Source organism: Leucoraja erinacea, chromosome 31, assembly GCF_028641065.1.
Source record: "Leucoraja erinacea ecotype New England chromosome 31, Leri_hhj_1, whole genome shotgun sequence".
NCBI lineage: Eukaryota > Metazoa > Chordata > Chondrichthyes > Rajiformes > Rajidae > Leucoraja > Leucoraja erinaceus.
In genome coordinates, this window is record NC_073407.1 from 15,302,105 (window position 1) to 15,325,638 (window position 23,534).

Sequence of the window (23,534 nt, forward strand, 5' to 3'; positions counted from 1 at the left end):
ATTCTTATTTATGAATATCAGGTAAAGAAAAGATTAGAAGTAGACACAAATGGCTGGAGTAGCTCAGCGGAACAGGCAGCATCCGAGGAGAGAAGGAACCTTCTCAACAGAGATGCTGCCTGGCCCGCTGAGCTACTCCAACGTTTTGTATCTACCTTTGATTTAAACCAGCATCTGCAGTTCTTTCCTACACGAGGAACATATTGGGTTTGGCTATTCAGGCTGCCTACACTCACTGTTAACCTTCACAAGAGACTAATGGTCCTTGGATGAGGAGCAGTCAAGTTTCAACTTCAAGCTTATTGTCATGTACTTGAGTATGATAAGATATAGGCACATATAGAGACAGACAAACTGTGACTACCAGGTTTAAGAACAGCTACTTCCCTAACCTCAGTAACTATGATGTTTTATAGACAGTGTCTTTGTTTGCACTGTGGACTTTGATTTTGCACTATTCTGGGTTCTCAGTATTAGTTATTAATTTATTGTATGAGTGATAAATATATATTTACCTGTGTGTTATTGGATTAGCAGTCCTGTTCAGCTGCAGCAAGTAAAAATGTCAATGTTCTGTTGTCGGTGTGTTTAACATTTCTATACCGTCATCTTTTGGAATTTATCTGCCTGCATGAATCTGGGTTATAGTCTCACGAAATAAAGGAGAAAAATAAAATACAGATTACACTCTGAGATCACTAAGTCTGCATTTCCAAGAAAGAGACAGCTTTGTTTTTAAAGCAAACCCGTTCTTGCAGCCCTGAGTTTTTTTTTTGCGACTAGCTTCAATTCCTTCATTTCTTCTGTGGGAATAAAGAGTCCAATTCAGGACAGACATGGACATCCATCCCTCCCCTCCCCTCCCCTCCCCTCCCAAAATACAGACACAGTGGAGTACACAATTAGAATCCATATCTGATTGGCTGGATGGTCAGTTGCTTTAAAAATGTTGGTCCCTCCTTTATCCCTAACAAGCCTCTACTGTGTGAGCTGTCCTTTGCTCCAGTCTCTGCTTGTCCCCGCTGACTGCACCATTCCATCTGGCTCCCTTCGGCATTCTTCTCATCACTTGACCTTCGCCCCTTGCAACGTCCAGAGTTCCTGCAGAGTGGCCCTGAAGGTCGGCTTGTCCAGAGCTGAGACAAAGCATCCACTGTCCATATCTGTCTGAGACTCTCCAGCCACAGAAACGCTGCCTCTCCCAAACAACACACCAAGTTTTTAAAACCAGCAGAGAAGCTCGATGTGTTTGAAGGTAACAGCACAAAGGGATCTGTTCCGCACCTGGGGCACGGAATCGCAGTCACAGGTACTTTAAATAACCAACAACTTCTACAGGTATAAACTGTATTGCAACAAATTGTAGAGTTTAATCTTTCTTTAAAATCCATGTAAATGGTGGCAGTTAGTTTGCATGTCTCGCTCTCTAATTATGTTCAACTAGTTCCACGGGATGCGATCAATATTTATCTCAAGAATCGATGTGAAGACAACCTAATTCTACTAACTCAGCATAGTGATAACTGCTTCAGCGATGAATCTGGATAAAGGCAGATCTATCTGCTTTAGATTGTCATAATCAATATGCCAAAAGGGTCTCCTGATTTATTTTAGTTCAATCATTTTCAATCGCCACCTGAAGAGGCTGAGTCAGCCTTATGTGCGGTAACATGACTGTCAAAGAATGCCCAGTCAGATAACAAGTTGCCCCTAAGGTACCCGTACCATACGCTGGCACGAACTTGATAGAAAAAACAGGAGAAAAATAGATTCCAGTTGCTTACTGCATTTGATATGAGTGTCATCTTATGGATACCCTGCAGCTCCAGATGTCCCTTGGGTGTGTTACAGACTAGTTTTCACTACATTTTAAAGGGATACTGATATAGTTTATACTATGAGGAGGCTCCCTGCTTTATGAGTTATATTCGTGTGTAGCTTCATATTGGATCCATTATTTCGCACATACTACACTATTGTTTAATTATATTGGCCCTAGTTGCAGTACAGTAAATTCAGTTGTAAGACATTCAGTGGCTCCATACTTCCTGTCATCTAATGAAGAAGTGTGTTTTCCCATACAGTGCCCACTGTTCTTAAAGGAACAGTCAGACCATTGAAGAACAAGATTACTCGGATATATATATATCACATAAGAATATTTCAAGTTAGTGAGAGGCAATGAGGCTCAACAACTTCCTTTCGACTGATCTCTAATCCTGCATATGTGTAGGAAAGAACTGCAGATGCTGGTTTAAATTGAAGGTAGACACAAAATGCTGGAGTAACTCAGCGGGACAGGCAGCGTCTCTGGAGAGAAGGAATGGGTGACGTTCTGGGTTGGGTCTGAAGAAGGGTCTCGACCCGAAACGTCACCCATTCCTTCTCTCCAGAGATGCTGACTGTCCTGCTCAGTTACTCCAGCATTTTGTGTCTACCTCTAAATCTGCATTCTCTTTTGGTCCAGTACCCTTATGCCCCTGTCCCACTTAGGAACGCTGAATGGAAACCTCTGGAGACTTTACGCCCCACCCAAGGTTTCCGTGCAGTTCCCGGAGGTTTTTGTCAGTCTCCCTACCTGCTTCCACTACCTGCAACCTCCGGCAACCACCTGCAACCTCCGGGAACCGCGGGAAACGTTGGGTGGGGCGCAAAATCTCAGGAGGTTTCCGTTCAGGTTTCCTAAGTGGGACAGGGGCATTAGGGTTTGATCATTTATAGCACAACTTGTGCAAAATAAAACTGATTTCTCTTTTCACTTCAAATTTTCCTTGTTTTAGATGCTTTCTTCCAACATTAATCTCTAATACTTGGATTATTTCTGTTTTTCAACTATGCCCTTCAAAGCCAACTACATTACTCCTAAAGATTCCCAGAATTATTACAGTACTTAAAGCATGTTGAGTGACAACAAGTTTCATACATCCAACTAGTTTGTGAACTCAAGTGAGTGTTGTCACTTCATTGTATATGTTCATTGTATATACTTCATTTAATCTAGGTTATTCCCAATCCTAGTAGAACGCCGAGAAGAGAGATACCTAGCCATATAATATCTTGTTTGTGAAATGCAAGTCTTTGGAAATTAAAATGTTACAGGCGATCTAATATTAGCTTACAAGATGGTGTGATGCGCATGTATTCAAAATAAATCTGATATCTTACTCAGACACTAGGACATTTGCCAAAACCATGACCGTAGAAGAACATTATAAGGAGTATCTAAAAAGAGAATGAAGATAGATTCATGGAAAATTCACAGTATAGGATTTTTGAACAAATTTAGGGAAATTCAGAGATTAGGGCTTGCAGTTGAAGACGGTTCAGGAAGAGAAGTCTTCAAAGTGATCAGATATTCCATTAAAGATAATGAAGGATTCTGATACTAAATGACAATGAAAGAAGTAAAATCATGGATCCTCCAAAGTGCAAGGTTGGTGGGATGGAGAAAAGTTAATATTCCCTCTGGTCGACTGAGTTTCAAAACCAGAGGTCTGTGATTTTAATTCATTAGCAGAGGATTTGTAGAAGAAGAGAATTCTTTTCATCCAGGACACTTGACCAGAAAAGGAAGTGGAAGCTCAAGCTGCTGCTGGGCAAATGGGATCCAAAATTGGCTCGATAGCAGGAAGAGAAAGGCAACGGTTGAAAGGCACTTTTAGGACAGGAATGACCTTTCCAGTGAGGTTCTGCAGAGCAGCACTCAGTCAAATATTGTTTGCAGTATATGTTAATAATTTTGATAAATGCAATGTAAAGGCAAAGCAGTGCTTGGTGGGGAGAGGGATTCTGCACACTGTCTGGAAAGGTGTTTGAGGTAGAAATCTTCATTACATTTAAATATTATCTGAATGAGCTGTGGCCTGCAGGAACATACACCTGCTCCCACAACTGGTGTTGGCCAGGCTTTTCCAACTGTCATGAACATGATGGGCTGAATGGTCTTTCTTGTGTTGTCATGTTCTGTGAATCCATGAAAAAGCAGAGTTGCAAGCCAGTACTGTGACGGTGGACAAAATGGCCTCCTGACCCGCAGGTTTCCAAGATTCTCTGGAGTCTTTCTTTTATTGGCATTCAAGGCAGTAGTCTTGGGAAAACTAACAGTAAAGTGGTACCTGAACCACCCCGCCCGTCTCTACAAGCAGCATCTAGTGAACCCTTTATACAGGCCACCTGCTACCACCTTGCCGTTACAACGCTGTTTGTAGTATTTATGGTTTGATGTCTGCAGGGGACCCTCAGGCTTTCATTTCCTGATTCGTACATTTGTGCAACACTTGTTTAAAATAACTTGGTCTACAGTTTTAAAATATTTCATCAATGTCTGAAGAAGGATCCCCACTCAAAACATCGTCTGTCCATTCCCACCATAGATGCTGCCTGACCTGCTGTGTTCCACCAAGACTGTGTTTTGCTCAAGATTCCAGCATCTGCAGTTACTTGCAATTCCACTGGTTTAAAATAGATAGGCACACAGCTGCATTAAAACAGCGCAGGAATGAACCCTGCAAAATAAAATTTAAACAGAGGAAATGAAAACCCTTTTAAAACTTGAGAATCAACGTACAAATTTACTTGTCCAAAAACAATTTAAACTCAGATGCGATTCTGAGCAGCATTTATCCCTAGACTGGTATCACATAAATAGTAAATGTGGTCATCACATTGCTATTTGTGGGATGTATTTATGGACAAATTGGCTCCTACGTTTCTTTGTGTTACAAGGCACTTCAAAATACGTATTGGGGAAGGGATGTGAAGCAACATCTTGAACTTGTGAAAGAGACTGTAAATGGGAGTCCTGTCCTGCTTTTAATCCTGTATGCTGCCTTTTTTACGGCCTACTACAAGCTTTCTTAAAATAAAAACAATGTACGTGCATTTCTGATGAACCTAATTTTCAGCACAGTGCTTTAATACTTTAATTCGATGCCTGACTGCTATAAATAACTACAGCTGGGGAGAGCATTAACTGGTTGTGTGGTTTCTTTTGTGTATTTAAGTCAGAGGTTGTTGGAGTTGCATGGAGAGAAAAAAACAGTGGTAACATCCCCCCCCCCCCCCCCCCCCCCCCCCCCCCCCCCCCCCCCCCCCCCCCCCCCCCCCCCCCCCCCCCCATGGGATCAGAACTGAGTTCACAGATCTGTACAATTTGGCCTTTGTGGCCTGAAGGCCTCAGTTGGTTTGTGAGGATTGACGTGCCTTCACTGATCTGAGCAATCAGTGGGTAGTCTTGGTAATTAATTCTGAAAAGGTGGATTGTGTTGATGCTGTGTCAGAGAGCTCTACTGGGCATCTTATTCTCACGCAGTGTGTATATCTTTACACAAAGGGATGGCCTCTGCTCCATGGTGACTGTACACACTGGACCTTTAGAGCCATCAGGCTTTCCTGCAGTACTGATACTGCTCTGAATGAGGAACTGACTGGCTGTCGTCTTGCCCGGTTATCTGTATTATAGGACAGAGTATGGTCTCTCTCGCAGAAAGACAAATGCTTTCAAGCTGGCCACATGAGGGGCATGGATGCTTTGCACATGGAATGTGCAGACCTAACAAAACTATGAATATATAGAAAGAAAGAACTGGAGCTGTTGCTTAATGCACAAAATGCTGGAATAACTCAGCAGGTCAGACAGCAACTCTGGTAAACATGGACCCGTTTTCTTCAGTCATGTAAACTGGATGACATTATCTTCTTCTTCTTTCGTGTGGCGTGCACAGCCTAAAGTTGTTGGACAACTTCTTCTATTTGATCTTCCGTTTGTGCACGTCGATGTGATTGCATTAGTCGAAACAGGGCGGACCATGTGAAGGTTGCAATCTTCCACCCCGATGACACTATGAATGCAAAGAAAGCCGTGCACCGTTTCTGTATTTCTTATCATTTTCATGAATAAAGTTTATTTTTTGGAATATAATTTCAACTGGCCCATATCTTTCTGTGCCTAAACCCTGGTGGAATTCCAGGGCTCTAGGTGACTGTGACCCCAAAGGCCCTGGCCAACTTGCAACTCCCTCCCCAACTCCCACCTCACCGGCTTCACCTCCACCGACCTCAGGTAGCTGCTGCTCATTTGCAAAGCTGAAACCTGGGGCTGATGTGCCGTAAGATCAGTGAACTAGTCAAGTTTCTCGCTTTTCAGCTGGGACAGAATCATAAAATGTGCATATGCCCGATTTCCAGATTGTTGATGTCAATCCAATGGGATACCAGGGAGGCTAACTATTAACATCCAAATTTCTGTACCACACCAGCTTTGGTATCTCAGCTGTATTTCTAGTGGGACAACAATGAGTTTGCCTCAATTCTGTATAATAAATTGCATGTAACAGTGCTCAGTGTATTATCTACTACGCCTGTACTCGTCAGGGGGCGGGGACTGGGAGTTGGGTTTGTGTGTTGTAACTATTATTTACACAGACTGAACATAGATCATTTTACATTTAAGCCACTCTGTAGAGATTGCGTGGGTGGATATTCCCACACTCGGGTCACTACAACCTCAGCCTTGTGTAAACTATAACTTCCCATATTTCCCACATTCTGAAAACCTTTTATTTATATTTTAAATCCCAGCTGTTACCAATTTAACTTAGTTCCACATTGGCCACAAGAGACTTATCGCCTCATAACCTGCACTCAAATAGCATTTAATACAATGGTTAATACAAACATCAGGAGCTTGGAATGGAAGTGCAGCTTTTATTAATAAAGAGTTCTAGAAACATAGCCACATGATCCATCCTGTCCCCCTCCAGTGAATAACAGCATGGATGTTCGCCAGAACGGGACTGAATCTCTCCGTGTTTACTCTTAGCTGGTTGGAGATATTCCTGTAGTTCTGATCACATGGTATTCTAATCCTGTGCCATTAAATTGCAGCCAGTTTGAACATGTGATGTCTGAAGTTTCTTTGCATTAACCTAATAAACATAAGTTGCCCTGGGGTTCAGTATATTTTGAAGTTTCCTTCCGGCTCTATTGCACGCAAGTATCACTTGCCATTTGTGATGAAGTTCCCAAGGCATTATGTAAAATCATTTCTTTCTCCCCCTAGGTTTTGTAGAGTGAATCGCATCTCGATGTTCCCCAGTAAATAATTGCAAGATCAATCTTCCACCATTACAATACCCTCCACCCGCCACCTGCAAACTTGTATCCCCCCCCTCCAGCTTTACATTTCACTCCTCCTCTCTTCTTATTTGACACCCTTTTGTCTCCTATTCACTTGAGCCTTTGTCACTTGCTCCAGCCATCAGCCAATCAACCGCCTCCCCTCCGCCAACTGTATCCACCTATCAATTGGACGGTTTTGTTCCATTCCCGCCTCACTTTTCCAGCTTTCTCCTCTCTACTCCAATCGGTCTGAAGAAGGGTTCATCCCTCCACAGATGCTGCATGACCCGCTGAGTTTCTCCAGCACTTCGTATATTACTCAAGATTCCAGCATCTGCAGTTTCTTGATCTCAATCTTACATTATGTGTCCACTGACAGGGACCCAGGTTGTAGGCACCTGTTCCTCTCCTGGCTTTGCACAAAATTCCTAAGCCAACACCATTATTCAGTCTTGCTACTTATTCCTTACAGAATCCACTACAGATGGAAAGAAAGGGGAGTGATGGACGTAAACTATTAGTTCTTTGTAGCCACAGATCACAGGGCCACAAAGTTGGTGACAAGGGAAGGTGATAAGTTCAGCGAAAAACAGGGTGAATATGAAGTCTGGCCAGTTTTGTTGACATATTGCAGAAGACTCAAACAAAGCGAGCAATGGTAGATGGCCCATATTCACTTTGCAGAATTCAGATGAACTCCCATTTATTTCCATTATATGAAAATCCATCTGACCTGAGCTCTTCCCTGCACCTGATAGTTTGCCGATCCATTATGCTTAACGTATTTTTCATATTTGGTTTTACAGTTGAAACTTAATAACTAACACTCTGATAAAAGTCCATGCATTTTACAACTGTGCAGGCCTTTTTCATTATGACAGCATTGTTTCTTTCCTGAGTTGGGGATTGCCGCTGCTGATGACATTTTATAATGATCTAATGCAAGCTTCTTCACATTGTTTGTTCCCTTCACAGACGATTGGTGTCGCCAATCTCTAAAGTTTTGACAATCGAAAATCAGTCAACATCTCTCAACCATGTCCAGCATCCAAATTTATCCCAGGCGTGACAAATATAGAGGTAAGCAAGTGACAGGGACTGAGAATCGAGATGACAGAGAATTTAATGTATTTAAACAACACAAGCTGCTGATGATGAGATCAGCTGTATTAACAGTCAAAGAAATTGATTAATGTAGACAGGTAGACAAAAATGCTGGAGAAATTCAACGGGTGAGGCAGCATCTATGGAGCTTTGCTGCCTCACCCGCTGAGTTTCTCCAGCATTTTTGTCTACCTTTGATTTTCCAGCATCTACAGTTCCTACTTAAACTTAATGTGGACAGTATAAGTTGGATTTAAATCCCAATTAAAGAACAGTAAGTTTAACCCATTTGTGGGACGTAGATTGTGCTTTTTTCATAACTAACTAATTCATGACTAACTAATTTTTCATGACTAACTAATGGACAATGTCGAACTAATGAGATACAATCTGAAGGTCATCCGACATCCATGAGTGACAAAGTATTACAAGTGCACATATATTTGCAAAAAAATAGTAAAAAAGGGAGTAATATTCAGAATATTGGTAATATTGGAAATAGGATTATTCCACAGCATGGTAAAGAAGAATCATGCCTGGTTCACAATTGAATCCCAGGCCTTCCTAGATCAGAAGTGACCCATAAAACGCTTCAATGACTATTATAAACAGCCTTGTAAGCAGGTTACTGAGTCTGAAGAAGTCAGCTTTCCACGTTTCCCAGAGAAGCTGCCGGACCCGCTGAGTTACTCCAGCACCGTGAGCGTTGACGCAACAGCCTTTGTGAAGATTCAAAGGACTATGTGCAACTTGAATCAAGTGCAAGTTTTCACATGGGTTGCATTCCCGCTACTGGACCAGAGATAAAGAAACAAGGGAATGGGTTAGTGTAGGGATGTTGGAAGTGGGGGTGGTGCGTGGAGGCAAGTACCTGTACTAAACTAAGCAAGGAGACAGCTGATATTTAATCCTGGCTTATTTAATTAAGACATAAATTAACTCATGAGTCGAAAGTGTGTCAAATTTAAATTGATAATAATAATAATAACTTTAATAACTTTATTTATAAAGCACTTTTAGGCAACATCAGTTACCACAAAGTGCTGTACAGTGGAAATCAACAAAAAGTTATCACAAAACTAAAACCATTAAAACGACAGGACTATAAAAACAGTAAAAAATTAAAAGACATTAAAAGCACTAAAACAGGAACAAAGTCTCAGCCAGTGTCGAAAGCCAGTGAATAAAAGTGCGTTTTTAGGGAGGATTTAAAGATGGACAGTGAAGGGGCCTGTCTGATCTGCAGCGGCAAGGTGTTCCAAAGTGCCGGTGCAGCAACAGAAAAGGCTCTATCCCCTCTGAGCTTCCGCTTAGACCTTGGTACCTCAAGGAGCAGCTGATCCGCTGACCTGAGGCACCGGGTAGGAGCATATAGGTGGAGCAGCTCAGAGAGGTAAGGCGGGGCGAGGCCATTCAAAGATTTAAAAACAAATAAAAGAATTTTAAAATGAACTCGAAAGTGCACTGGAAGCCAGTGAAGGGAGGCCAAAATTGGGGTAATGTGCTCCCTCTTTCGAGTTCCGGTTAAAAGGCGAGCGGCAGCATTTTGGACCAACTGGAGACGCGCCAACGAAGCTCGCGAGACTCCAGTGTAGAGCGCATTACAGTAATCCAGCCGAGATGTAATAAAGGCATGGATTACTGTTTCAAAATGCTGCCGCTCGAGAATGGGCTTCACCTTTGCCAGCTTCCTTAGGTGAAAGAAGCTGGACTTAACCACTGCGCCTATTTGTTTATCTAATTTAAAATCACTGTCCATCATAAAACCCAGGTTTAAAACTGTTGGCTTTTCAAACACTGCAAGTGGACCCAAGTCAACAGAGGGAGGTTCACGGCAGCCATTAGGGCCGAACAAAATCACTTCCGTCTTTTTTTCGTTAAGTCCCAGAAAGTTTAAGGCCATCCAGGACTTAATGTCCTCAAGACAAGACAGAAGTGATTTGATAAGATAATGATAGATAGAAGAGAACAGATGCTATAGCACTTTTTTTCCTGCCTCGGTGAAACTCGTTTTCAGTTCTTCACCTCCCTCACTCTTTTCTTAAAGGACAAAAGTAACTTTGGAATTTCATAGCACAGTATCAAATTTTCATGCATTATGACCACTGATCACTGGTTGCTTGTAAATCACATTCAGTGGACAAGGAAAGCAGGCAGTTTTAACATATTAAGCTCCTATGTACAGCTAATGTCCATGTTGTATACTATAGGTAGTGCAATTGAAACATCAATGATAGTCAAACCCTGCAGAATTATCCTGATATTTTCTCAAGGTAGAGATTGCTGTTTTCAACATACATATGAGGGCCCCAAACAAAAGACTTACTTAAACAGTAGCAGCTCTCCCTCAGTAGCGCCCGCTCAGTATTACTCAAGCTCAGAGTAACAGGACAATACAATACAATACAATACAATGCCGTTTATTTGTCATTTGAACCTCACATGAAGTTCAAACAAAATTTGGTTTCTGCAGTCATACAAATCTCTGTGTGTCGTTTCAGAAGAGGATATAGTTTAGAGTTTTGAGATACAGCGTTGGAAACTGCCCTTCGGCCCATCAAGTCCACGCAACCACTGATTACCATATATTATTTCCATGTCTTGTACAATATGAATTTACAGAAGCCAATTAACCTACAAACGTCTTTGGAATGTGGGAGGAAACCGGAGCACCCGGAGAAAACCATTGTGGTCACAGGGAGTATGTACAAACTCCGCATAGACAGCACCTGTAGTCAGGATCAAACCCAGGGCTCTGGCGCTGTGAGGCAGCAGCTGTGCCGCTCCGCAACCCTTTTTTGGTGTGTACCATGACAATAATAACCTAAACTAAAACGATGGCCAAACAATGCTTTGCTCTGCTTCACTTGTGAGATTTATTTGAATTCTCCATTCTAATTTTCAATAATAAAAAAACAATATTACAATTTGTCATTTTTCCAACCCTCCAGCTTGTGAAAGTGTCACAAAATAGCCAACCTATTATTGGTGAATGACGTGATGAGTCACACAAACTAGCAGAGTGTCAGCTTTAGCTGCTGTGCACAGATAGTTGTCTGGTCACAATTGAGGTTATGGCACAGAAAAGTAAAGAGTGTGGCTGAGTATGTGTGAGGGAGAAGTTACAGACGTGGAGAGAAATGAATGAATGAATGAATCTCTTTATTGTCATTGCACATGGTACAACGAAATTTAAAAGTCAATCCCACGGTGCGATTCACAAGAGCAGTTTTAAATATATAAGATAAGGTAAAAATACATACATATAAAAAAAAAAATTAAAAAATTACAGATAAATAACAATAGCAGCTGAGGTAGAGCCATTCAGTTGAATGTGAGTGTTATTTCTTATTTTGCATTATTAAGTTCACGTATGGCTATGGGGTAGAAGCTGTCTCTGAGTCTGTTTGTGCGAGTTTTGAAAGACCTGTACCGTCTGCCAGAGGGCAGCAGGTGGAACAGGTTGTGTCCAGGGTGGGAAGGGTCCTTCAGGATGTTGGCTGTCCTGCCAAGTGGAGGCAAATATTAGGTTTGCTCCCCAAAGGGTCAAAAGCCTCCTTGTCTACTATGGCTAAGCAAGATTACAGGTAGCTTCCAGGACAAGCGAGAGGATTCCAATATTGACCACCCTCCAGTGACTGCCTGCTATAAAGTGAGTGCTGGTGCACATCAGTAGAATCTGTACTGACCACCCTTTCCATATGGCCAGCCAGCATTTGTTGCAACACCACTGGAGGAGAGCCAGCACTTGTGGAATTTATCTCAGTTTCGTTAGAAGGGAACAAAACATTGGAAGATGGACATATTCTCACCCGTGGACCTAATTACAGAGAGCGAGTGTGGGAGGTGTGTAGTGTAAAGATCGAGCGAGATTTTACAATGTCATTTAATTGCAATTGTTTTATCTATGTAATGTAATGCCTTACTGCAGTAACAAAGGTCCCTTTTAAGAAATAGCATGATTTTCAGCAACATTTCAGGACACATTTCTCAGGCTAATAAAGCAGAGAGCTGAAGAAACCGCATAGACCTGTCGTACTGGTGGAGAGAACTCATTCTTTCCTACCCCTCTCCCCTTTGTTTCTGCAGCTTTTAGATGTTCACATGTTCTTGATTAAGTCCAGCCAAAGGGCGTCATTCTTTTACAAACTGGCCAACTTCTGTAATGAAACACAGAGCCTTTAACTGGGCCTTGCCATCTGCTCCCATGCGGTATCATTGTTTAAAAAAGAGAACCTGGCAATGATGAGGGCTTTTAAATGCACCACTGCATGTATTTCTGATGCAAATATCGCAGATGGGCCAATGGGTCCAATTTCCAATTGGTACTGCGTTAAACTTTCTTGGCCGAGGTAGCAGTAAGTGCAGGGAGCAAGTAAGAGCAGGGGCAGTTAGTAGGGAGTTAACTGCATTCCCAATCCCTCACCCTGTTAGATTGAGGTTTATCTTTGTCCTTTGTACCGAGGTACAGTGAAAAGCTTTGTTTTGCACGCTATCCAATCTGATCAGATAATACAACACATAAATAAAATCGTCAAACTCAAGTACAATAGATAGAGCAAAATGCAAGATACAGAGTGCAGAATATTGTTCTCAGCATTGCAGCACATCAGTCCCATAGACAAGCTCCAATGACTGGAATGGGATAGAGGTGAAATGGTCAGTACCCTAGCTCATGGAAAGATTTTATTCAGTTTGGTTTGTTAATGAACTTCACTAATGTAGGAGAGGGGTTGATTGTGAACAAGTTTAGGGGGCAGGTTCATCAGGGAACCTTGCTTTAAATCATCAACGTTTGTTCGAATCGTATATCCCAGGCCTTCTGCATGCGATCATGGATAAATCATGTCGTAGTTCAAAACTCTGCTGAAGCTCAAACGTTGTTATGTAACCTGCCATTGGACCAGGAGGTCCTGCTGACTGGCTTTTATTATGGTGGCGATCTCAGGAAGAAACTGAAATTGTTCATCAACCTGGCACTTCTGGCTGCCTTCAGCAGGAAATTCCAGAGTTTAGGAGATCAGGAGCTGAAGACAGAGCTGCCAGTGGTGTCGTGATTAAAACTGGGAGAGCGGAGGAGGCCAGAAATGGAGGAGCACAAATAACCAGAGACTTGTGGGGCTGGAGGAGAATGGGTAAATGCAAAATGAGTAAGGGAGGTCTCCACTGGCAGCAGAATGTATTGCGGTTCACCGGAACAGGATCTTCTTTGGTACATGTCTCTTGTGGTCCCTGCAGTCTCTGGGGTTCTATTGACTAGTTCTGCGCAGTCTTCCCAATGTAACAATGAGATATTGTAGTCCTGACACCCCACATAAACTTATTTTCTTTCAGAGATGCCGCTCAACTTGGCAAGTTCCTCCAGCTGATTGTTTGTTGCTCCAGTTTCCAGTATCTGCAGTCTTGTGTCTGCACAAAAAACACATTTGCACCTCAGCAAAATGCTTGGTGTAACAGGACCCTTTTTGGAATCCTTTTCTGCTCCTACCCTACCATCTAGGTCCAAAGGGGAACAGTTTGAAAAATCAGCCCCTGCTTGGCAACCAGCTATAGATGGGACAGAGATAGCGCCAGTCTCATTACCCTACTCCAACACCCTTTCCACTTATTCTATCTTATCACGATGGTCTCAATGCCAATCCTTATTTGCAATGTTATTTGCTAGTAACTCACGGTTCCTTTCAGTTGATTATTGCATATAGCCTGGTGATTTACTGTAACATAGCAAAACACTTAGCTTTGTTAAAAGCTACACCTGAACAGAATATAATATAAATGAAGAACTGAGGCACAGTGTGTAAACAGGCAAGACCGTGAAGGAATGAAATATATTTTCAATCCTCCACACTTTAGTATGTTTCATTTCTCTTGTACTGTGTTGTGGTATCAGATTAATGCATGTAGATTGGAGGTGGAGGAAACATCTGTTTATTGAGACAGGCCGATCTTAACGGAAGCTGGTGCAATGATGAGCCACATATTGTGCTCCTTATGTTGCCACAATCGTAATGCAACAGTTCTTACGTTTACCGCACACAACGATAAACACTATACATTCTTGTAGTAATGAGGCACCATTTTGTTTTGACACTAACCACTCAGCAACTATGATCTACTATGGACTTTGTTTTGATCGCACTACAGACTTCGGTATTCAATTATTATAGTCTGGTTATCTAGTAATATTGATTATTGATTTATTGCATTATTGATTATTGTATATTTATTTGTTTGTTTTGCATTAATGATGGGCCTGTAAACCTGCAGCAAATAAGAATGTCACTGTTCTGTTGCTGGTACATTTGACAATTAAATACTCTTGACTCTGTTTCCTGGAGATGAGATAAAACCAATGATTAAACAACAGCACCACTCCAACAACTAACTGCTGGGGTTAGGTCAGTACTGGCAGAGTGTGGTTTCATGTGCTACTATCCGTTCACAATATGGGCTCAAAGCAGAACTGCTTCCCATAATCTGGGTGGAGTGCACAGATCGAAACCAAACTACTTTCACACACACACACACACACACACACCCACTTTCTCACACATTATTCACAGAAATCTGCCGTCCTTGCTGTTACTAAACCACGTTTTGACTGTTCCTGATGTAAACGCCTTTAGATTTTTTGAGTTACACTTGTGATGCTCCGTCAGAGTATCAGGGTGTGGAAAGCAACCCAGAAAATACATAGCTTTAATTAAATAACCATTCTTTAGATAACTGGTTGGGATTGGTGTCATAAACTAACAATGTGTGGGAGATGAATTCACAGAAGTGTCTTTACATAAAAGGACCTAAATAACTTCACAAAAATGTGGAATCAAGAGTCTAATGAAAAGGATGATTAAAGGAAATTAATATTGGTAAAAAATAGTGGTGGGGAAATTAATAAGACTGACAGCCAGCTACTGAATCCCCAGGGTTTCACATTCCACAGAAATAGTGAACACTTTAGGTTAAAGTTTAGAGAAACAGGCCCTTTGACCCACCTTGGCTTACCTAGTCCACGCCGACCATCTATCACCCAAACCCTAGTTCTATGTTATCTGACTTTCGCATCCTACACTTTAGGGGCAATTTAGAGGAGCCATTTAACTTACAAAGCTACACATCTGTGGAATGTGGGAGGAAACCGGAGCACACAAAGAAAATCTTCACGGTCATAGGGAAAACGTACAAACTCCGCACAGATAGCACCCGTCCCAAAGTGAAGATTAAACCCAAGTGCTGGTGCTGTGAGGCAACAGTTCTACTGCTGCGCCTCTTTGGTTGTCTTGTTCCAAATTTTACAGATTATAATGTAATCCCATTTCCTGTTCCCCGTTTGAAAAATTTCCATCCATAGCAGTACACTACCCTCAATTCCACGTTTAAAATTTTCACATTCATTTTTTACATAAGACTGACAAAAATATACTGAAAAAACAAATGTACCACATCCACTGATTCAGCCTTATCTATTCTACCAGTTACATCCTCAAAAAACACCAGAAAGTTCATTAAAATGTATTTTCATTTTATAAATCATGTTGACTTTGTCTAATTCTGTTGATATTTTCACAATGTCCTTTTGTTACATCCAGCATTTTCCCTCCTGCTGATGTTAAGCTCACTGGTCTGCAGTTTCCCAGTTTCCCTCATTCATCTTTTTTGAGGTTACATTTACTCCAATCTGCAGTAGACATTCCATAATCTATAGAATTTGGAAGATGACAAACAAAGTGTTCACTGTTTCCATATTGAATGGAGGAGCAGGCTCCAAGGACTGCATGGTCTTCTCACCTCCAATTTCTTAACGCTTCTATTTAATGGCTTAATTGCAACAAAAGTTTAAAGAATAACACTGATGGTGACCAACGAGAAAATGGACTGCTGACTCTTAGCTGTACACACCCACTTGAAGCACACACGCAGCAGGCCCAATACTTTCAAACACGTTCTATCAGACCCCAAGGTACAATGTCTTATTCAATAATTTCTATTAGAATGCCAGGTGGTCATGAGAACATGACATTAATTTTTTAACGCAAAAAATATTATTTAAATCACAGATTAGAATAGCCAGTGCTTTTTTAGTAAACAAAAAGGTGCTGGTAAGGCTTTTTCTCTCATCAATATGCCCCTGTCTTCTATTTTAACCCTGGGTCTAATCAACTTCCAGCTTCATAAACGAATAACTAAAAAGTAAAGTAAAATACTAAAAATTTGGAAATTTTGTGTAACTCCTTGAAATTATATCACAACAAAGCACTGGGTGGTGCAGAGGCAGGGGATTTGGCTCATTGAGCTTATGCCGGCTCTTTCAAAGATCAATTTAATTACACCCTTCGTCTCGGACCCTACAATTTATCTTCCTTGATATGGAATGGCTCAAATGCAAGTGATTTACCAGGAGTTATAGCACAGGATCCACAGACCATTTGACCACTTACCATTGTGCAACAATTCTAAAAGTTTCCAGTTCCCCGCAGAAGATATCTCTGACAGATATTTGCACAACCCTGGTCAATTGTGAAAAGTTACTGCTTTTTCTGGTTTTCCACTGTGACCTCGCGCAACTTCCCTTCATTTTATGTGAACACTTCATTGACTTTAAATAGGTTATCAAATGTCCCAAGATAGACACAAAATGCTGGAGTAACTCAGCAGGACAGGCAGCGTCTCTGGAGAGAAGGAATGGGTGCAAATGTTTTGGGTCGAGACCCTTCTTCTTCGCCCTCTTTGCTCCAAGGAGCATATTTCCAACTTCCCAGGTTTTGCCATCCACACTGTTAATTCTGAAACCACTGAAGTGAATCTCCTTTAAATCCTTTCCATTGTGGTCTCCGCGATGGGGCACCACGCTCCAGCTGGGGATGAAATAATATGTACTTGGGGATTCAGCAGACCTTCCATGCATTTGCACTCTGAGCGTCTATTTATAATGCCTAAGATCCTTTATGCTTTATTAACTGCTTTGGCAACCTGTCCTGCTGCTCTCCAAAGATTCAGATCTCTCTATTCTTGAATTCACATAAAACTAACAGTTTGGAATTATCCAATTGGAATAACAGAGTCTGTACATTTTCCAATTAGTATGGGAGCTTGATGCGTGCAAAGCTAGGGTTCGGGAGCATAGCACGGGCTGGTTGGAGGTCCTGTGATGAAAGGTACAGGTGGAGGAAAAGAATATGCGCCGAATATGGGACCCTTCTTCAGACAGATATCGTGGCCGGGACAAATCTTCCTTGCTTGTTTATTTTGCCACTAAAATGCAGAGCAATCAGGGGAAATCTTCCCAAAGGTTAACACTGCCACTAACAAATCTTTTGTCAAAGTGAACACACCAAAACCTTGTGGTATATTTACATTGCGGCTAATGCACAGCCCGCAATACAAATCTTCCCAGTGTGTATCTGGACACAGCAAACAGGGCAAATCTTCCCATCAGTTTTACAATGTCATTAATGTGCAGTGAACAGGGCAAATCTTTCTGGTGTGATGAATGGTGGAACTACGAAACAGAGGACAAAAACAAATCTCTCTGGCATGTTTATGATGCCTCTAAGGTACATGGCAACAAGAGCAAATCTTGTTACATTTGCTGTGTCACTAAAGCACAGTGACCACAGCAAATCTCGCTGGTGTGAGAGATTGTTAATACCACTACTATAAAATGGCCAGAGTAAATATTCTTGTCTTGAATACAATGTCACAAAGTTGCAACAGCAAGAGCAAAAATCTTTCTATCAGGTTACAGTGTTAACAATGCTGTGACCAAGAAAATTCTTGCCATGGTTAACTGAGTTAAACAGATTATTATCTCTTTATCTTGACAAGCGTAAAAATAAATAAAACGCAACCCTCAGCCGTCAATGGGTTAAAGGGAAACTCCTCACAGGAATTTAATGAAATCAGATGTCTTGGCTAACTGTCAGAGACAAGCCATTAACAGCTAACTGCATTCATATAGGAAAGACAGATGACACACTCTAAGTAAGCGATGAAACTCAGGGTTCAGAAAAGAGTCAGTAAATGTTATATGAAAGATACTCTGAGAAGCAGAGAGTGACCTTGTCATTCTTGAAGTCAGCCAAGAAACTTGACAGCTCTCAGGAAGTGATTCAATGCGATACGCAGAAGGGGAGCTGCTGTAAATGTGATGGGGCTGTTGTAAAAGTATTAACGTCTCTGGCTGGCACAGAAGAGTGTTTCTTTTTTCATCACAACAGTACACCAGCCGTTCTTCACTGCCTTTCCAAATGAGAGAAAACCTCTAACAGGAGCCAACATGAGTCTGAAGAAACTGAGTAAGTCACAACTATTAATTTTACCTTCAAAGCTGAGAAATGCAAATTTGTGCAGTTATGCTTGAGTTCAACAGTTAACTGTGAGAGAGTTTAAAGAGAAAGATATTTAACTGAAGTTGACTGTGTTTCGTGCCTCTGTATTTATTCTTCAAGCTGATTTTTTTATACTATTATCTACTGTGTGCGTGTGTGTGTGGGTGTGTGAGAGAGAGAGGGAGAGAGAGAGAGAGAGAGAGCAAATGAGAGTTGTAATGTTGGGATTTGGGTGTGCATAAGGGAAGTGTGTGTGTGAGAGAGAGAGAATGCTAATGATATGTATGTGTCGGAGAAAGTAGTTGTATCTCTGTGCGAGGAAGAGAGATAGAATGAAATGTATAAGAATAGTGTAAATGCATATACACAACAGTACCTCTTCTTTCTGTGTACATGAGAGTTAGAATGATGGGTATGTGAGGGAGGTAGTTATATTTTAGGAGTCGTCCACTTTTTTAAAATGTGCTGTTTGAAAAACAATCCATTACATCGCTGATCTATTTGGCAACAGTCCTCCTGAAAAGGGAACTCAGTTCCCGTCTCTTAAATGTAGATGTAAGATGATCTTTGATATGATGAAATAAAATTTCCAAAGATAACTTTAAAATGGTGTTTACGTTTGTGGTTTAGTCATTGTAAATGTATGGGCTTCACGTCATTTTTGATGTCATTAGTTGATAATTTGGTGCACTGATACTTTATGTTGATATAATATATGAAGGGGGCTTTTACAGGGATTAAAATGTGGTTAAAAAATTGTTAAAAACTGAGCCTGCTTCTGAATCTTGTATCAGGAAAGACTTGGGAAGATATAACCTACCTGCTTCATCCTCGGTGTAAGCTGCAGATCATATTGAGAAGTACTTTTGGGTATAGTTGAGCGCTTTCTTCAGACTAACTAATTCCTCCTCCTGGGGCTAGCACTGCAATGTAGACTAGGCCTTTAAATTCGCTACAATTGTACTTCCATTACCAGGAAGCACCTTAAAGAAAAGAATGGGCAGCATGGTAGCACAGCAATTAATGCTACTAATTCACAGCGCCAAAGACCAAGGCTCAATTCCCTAACACAAGGTGCTGTTGGTGTAGAGTTTGCATGTTCTTTCCATAACAGGGTGCTCTAATTCCTCCATATCCCAACAGTGGGAAAATGTAGAGGAGATTTACATGGATGTTGCAACAACTTGAGAGGATGAGCTATAGGGTGAGATTGGGCAGGCTAGGATTTTATTCCTTGGAGCGCAGAAGGCTGAGGGATGATCTTTAGAGGTGTATAAAATCATGAGGGGAATAGATACAATGAATGAACGGCATCTTTTTCCCAGAATAGGGTAATCAAGAACCAGAGGGCTTAGGTTTAAGGTGAGAAGGGAAAGGTTTAATATGAATCTGAGGGGCAACTTTTTTCCACACTGAGAATGGTGGGAATATGGAACAAAGTTCCAGAGGCAGTAGCGAAGGCTGGTACAATAACAGCACTCATGTTATTTTACCTGATCAGAGGAAATATTCTTGTCATGATTCTAATTATATCAAGTCACAACAACAACTAGTGACAACAACTAGATTGGGACGGGTACAAGGATAGGAAAGGTTTAGAGGGATATGGGCCAAATGTGGGAAAATAAGATTAGTTTACATGAAACATTTCAGTTGAGCTGAAGGGTCTATTTCATGTGCTATGACCCTATGTGCCAGTAAGTTAATTGGCTTCTGTAAATCATCCCTTTGTGTAGTTAAAGTGGCAAATGAACTACAGGGATGTTGATGGATAAATGAGAGAAACTAACTTGTTGGTCAACAAGAGGTAGGGAGGGAAGCACTGATGGGTGTGCTACATAGAGAGTTGACATGGGCCTGATGAGCTAAATAGCCTTCTTCTGTTTCTTCACAAGAGAAAACATTCCAAATAATGATCCAACACTAATCCCATTGTACTCTTCTCACATTCTCCTCAACTCTTCCCAGGAGATCCCGGGTCCACAGTCTTAGAATAAAGGGGAGGCCATTTAAGACTGAGGTGAGAAAAAAACGTTTTCACCCAGAGAGCTGTGAATTTGTGGAATTCCCTGCCACAGAGGGCAGTGGAGGCCAAATCACTGGATGGATTTAAGAGAGAGTTAGATAGAGCTCTAGGGGCTAGTGGAATCAAGGGATATGGGGGGAAGGCAGGACACGGGTTATTGATTGGGGACGATCAGCCATGATCGCAATGAATGGCAGTGCTGGCTAGAAGGGCTGAATGGCCTACTCCTGCACCTATTTTCTATGTTTCTATGTTTCTATGAGAAAATTCAAGCTGACACAAACACAAACTGGCATTTACATAAATCTTTTAATGTAGCAATATGTCTAAAGGCATTGACATTCAGCCATGAAATTCCCCCTGCTCCCCCCCGCCCACCCATCCCCATGCCTCATTAATATACGGTAAAACGTAAATAGCCTCGGCCTGGTTTCTTCAGTGATAGTTGGATTGCCATTTTATCTTCCAATCCATGACCCACCTGGAATTTTAATCCACAGCTCCATTGGAAATATGATTACTATCAGCTTCACCGTGTCGCTATCTATGATCATTTAATTTTAAAGCCACATTCCTCAAGGTTAATAATTAATGTTTGGGGCCAACTAACACTAAATTCTACATTGACCCAAAGAGTTGGAGTAGCTCAGCGGGCCAGACAGCACCTCTAGAGAAAAGGAATAGGTGACGTTTCGGGTCAAGACCTTTCTTCAGACATTAAATTCTGTTGAATTATTTGTTGAGCAACAGTGTGAGTTCTGCAAACTATATATTTACAGCCATGGAGTCACAGAGATGGTAGTGGGCCCTTCAAGTCCACGCTGATAATATAGTTTATAAAATAGATTATAAAATTAGATTGCCTAAGGACCTACAGATGTATTTCCATCCACTCTTGTCTGGATATGCCTTGCAGCAGAAATAGACCACAGGTGGTAGAGAAAATCAATACTAAGCCTGCAGCGTCTGGGGCAGAATGTCAATACTATACCAACCTACTGCAAATTTTATTGGCAACCTATGCAATGTAGATTGCTTGGCCTTTTGGTGGTTTCCACTCCGTTGTCAGCTTTTCATTGAACTGCTTAACAAATGTTCGGATCTAATATTCGTTATGCATAAAATGTTACATTCAGTTTGATTCTTTCTCAATGTGCAATTCACAATTCACCAACCCTGTCTTGGTATCATGACACTCCGAGAGAAGACATTTTCGACATTTCCATCAGAAAATGGTGACATACTATTCTTAAACAATGCCCTTAATTCCAGACACTACCATACAGAGAACATCACTTTTCATTCTCCAAAAAGTTTTATATATTATTTCTTCATCTTAGGAATCAACTTAGTGAACCTTATACTTTGCCTCCATTTATACCTTTCCTTAAATTTCAAACCAGAATTGTATGCCAAACCACACGTGGCATCTTACCTATGCCCTAAGAGGGTGCAAAGATGGGTTACATTACAGATGGGTTTGAAGAAGGGTCCTAACCCAATGGTCTCGGAAGATGGCCTCGGAAGTCAGCTATGGGAATGGATCTGCCGGCTCTGGCCAGGCCGGAGTTCCAGCCGCTGGACCCAGATTCGACCCGCCGCCGCAGAACCTGTCTACCGGAATGGATCTGTGGGCACCAGTTCGGTCGGAGTTCCAGAGCCCCGGCTGCAGGGGACAAAATCGACCTGCTGATCGGTGCGCAAGTCCCGATGAGGTCAAGGTTGGCCTCCCCACTTGGCCTAGACACCACATTTTCCGGGGGACATCCAGAAGGAATTTCGAGTGCACTCTCATAATTTTGTTCGAATTAAAGGTCTGACCAGATGCCAGAAAATCATTGGTAGATTTGTACAAGAAAGCTAGAGAAGGTTAGAACAAAAAGGAATCTCCAAATCCTGGGAGTCACGAAGAGAGAGCTTCACCTAAGGGAAATGCCGCGTGTGTCAGATCAGAACATCCAATAAGATTCTGCACTGATAGGCTTACTAAATTATCAAATGGCAGCTTTTTAAGAGCTGGAAAATCATGGGGAGTGCACCTGTTATTTCCTTGTCTTGGAATTGGTGGATAAAGTTTCACACCAACAGTGTGAACATCACACTGGTGGTTTGTTTACAGTTTAGCATAGGATGAGATCATTTTGTATTTGCACCCTCCAGAGGTCATTTTGAACTGTGTGAAATGAAAAGTCACCATCCCCTGATATCCATTTCCTTGGAAACAAAAGCAAATAATGTGGCCGCACTAACATCGCCTGGTTTGTATGATGTCAAATGATCCCCTAAGTGTGTTCGCACATTCTCAGATAAAACATGCAAAGCCTTCATATTTAGTTTGCAAGGAATAACAAGCCACGTTGTGAAATGTGATCTCCAAACACATTTTGGAAATATTTTCCAACAGTGTAATAAAAATGGAATTTACCTTATTCAGTCAAGGCCTTGGTTGTGGAACTATTTGAGTTGGCTGTGTTTTTTCCCCCTTATTGAAGCTGGCTTTCCTGTATTGGCAAGCATCAACAACGCTTCTGCTGACCCAGTTCAGAGCAGCCAATGTAGCACAATTGTCCAATTGCAGCCTCAAAGATGTGAAAGGCAGTTATAAAGCATCTTTACTTGCTGATCCATGGGAGGAGATGGCAGGAATCTGAACACTAGAAAAGAAAGAGTTGGAATAGGGCGTGTGTCCACTTGATCTTACTGCATCATTCAGTAAGATTATGGATGATCTTCCAACCAACGCTCTCCCCCTTAATCTTCATGTGTCTGAATTCTCTCATGCCAGCAAATTCTAATTCTGCCCTTCCCTATGGGAAAACATCTGGTTTTGGACAACAAGAATGCTGTTCACAATCGCAGCAATAAATGAATCTACTAGTTTTTGTTCTTCTTATTTATAATCCTCAATGGTCATAATTCCTGGAGCTCTAACTCCAGAGACTCAAATTCTTCATGCG

At 41.5% G+C, this 23,534-nt stretch overlaps 1 protein-coding gene across 2 annotated transcripts in view; it reads left to right on the plus strand.

Moving 5' to 3' along the window:
- Nucleotides 1-985: 985 nt before the first annotated feature.
- Nucleotides 986-23,534, plus strand: part of LOC129711981 (SH2 domain-containing protein 3C-like) — a 115,862-nt gene continuing 93,313 nt past the window's right edge. The window contains exons 1-3 of one of the 2 annotated variants that reach the window (XM_055660072.1): nucleotides 986-1,338; nucleotides 8,095-8,199; nucleotides 18,441-18,518. In XM_055660072.1, coding sequence (XP_055516047.1) covers nucleotides 8,157-8,199; nucleotides 18,441-18,518 — 121 coding nt within the window. In that variant the 5' untranslated portion in view covers nucleotides 986-1,338; nucleotides 8,095-8,156. The remainder of the gene's footprint in view (nucleotides 1,339-8,094; nucleotides 8,200-18,440; nucleotides 18,519-23,534) is intronic. The other variant, XM_055660071.1, reaches the window with a different exon arrangement.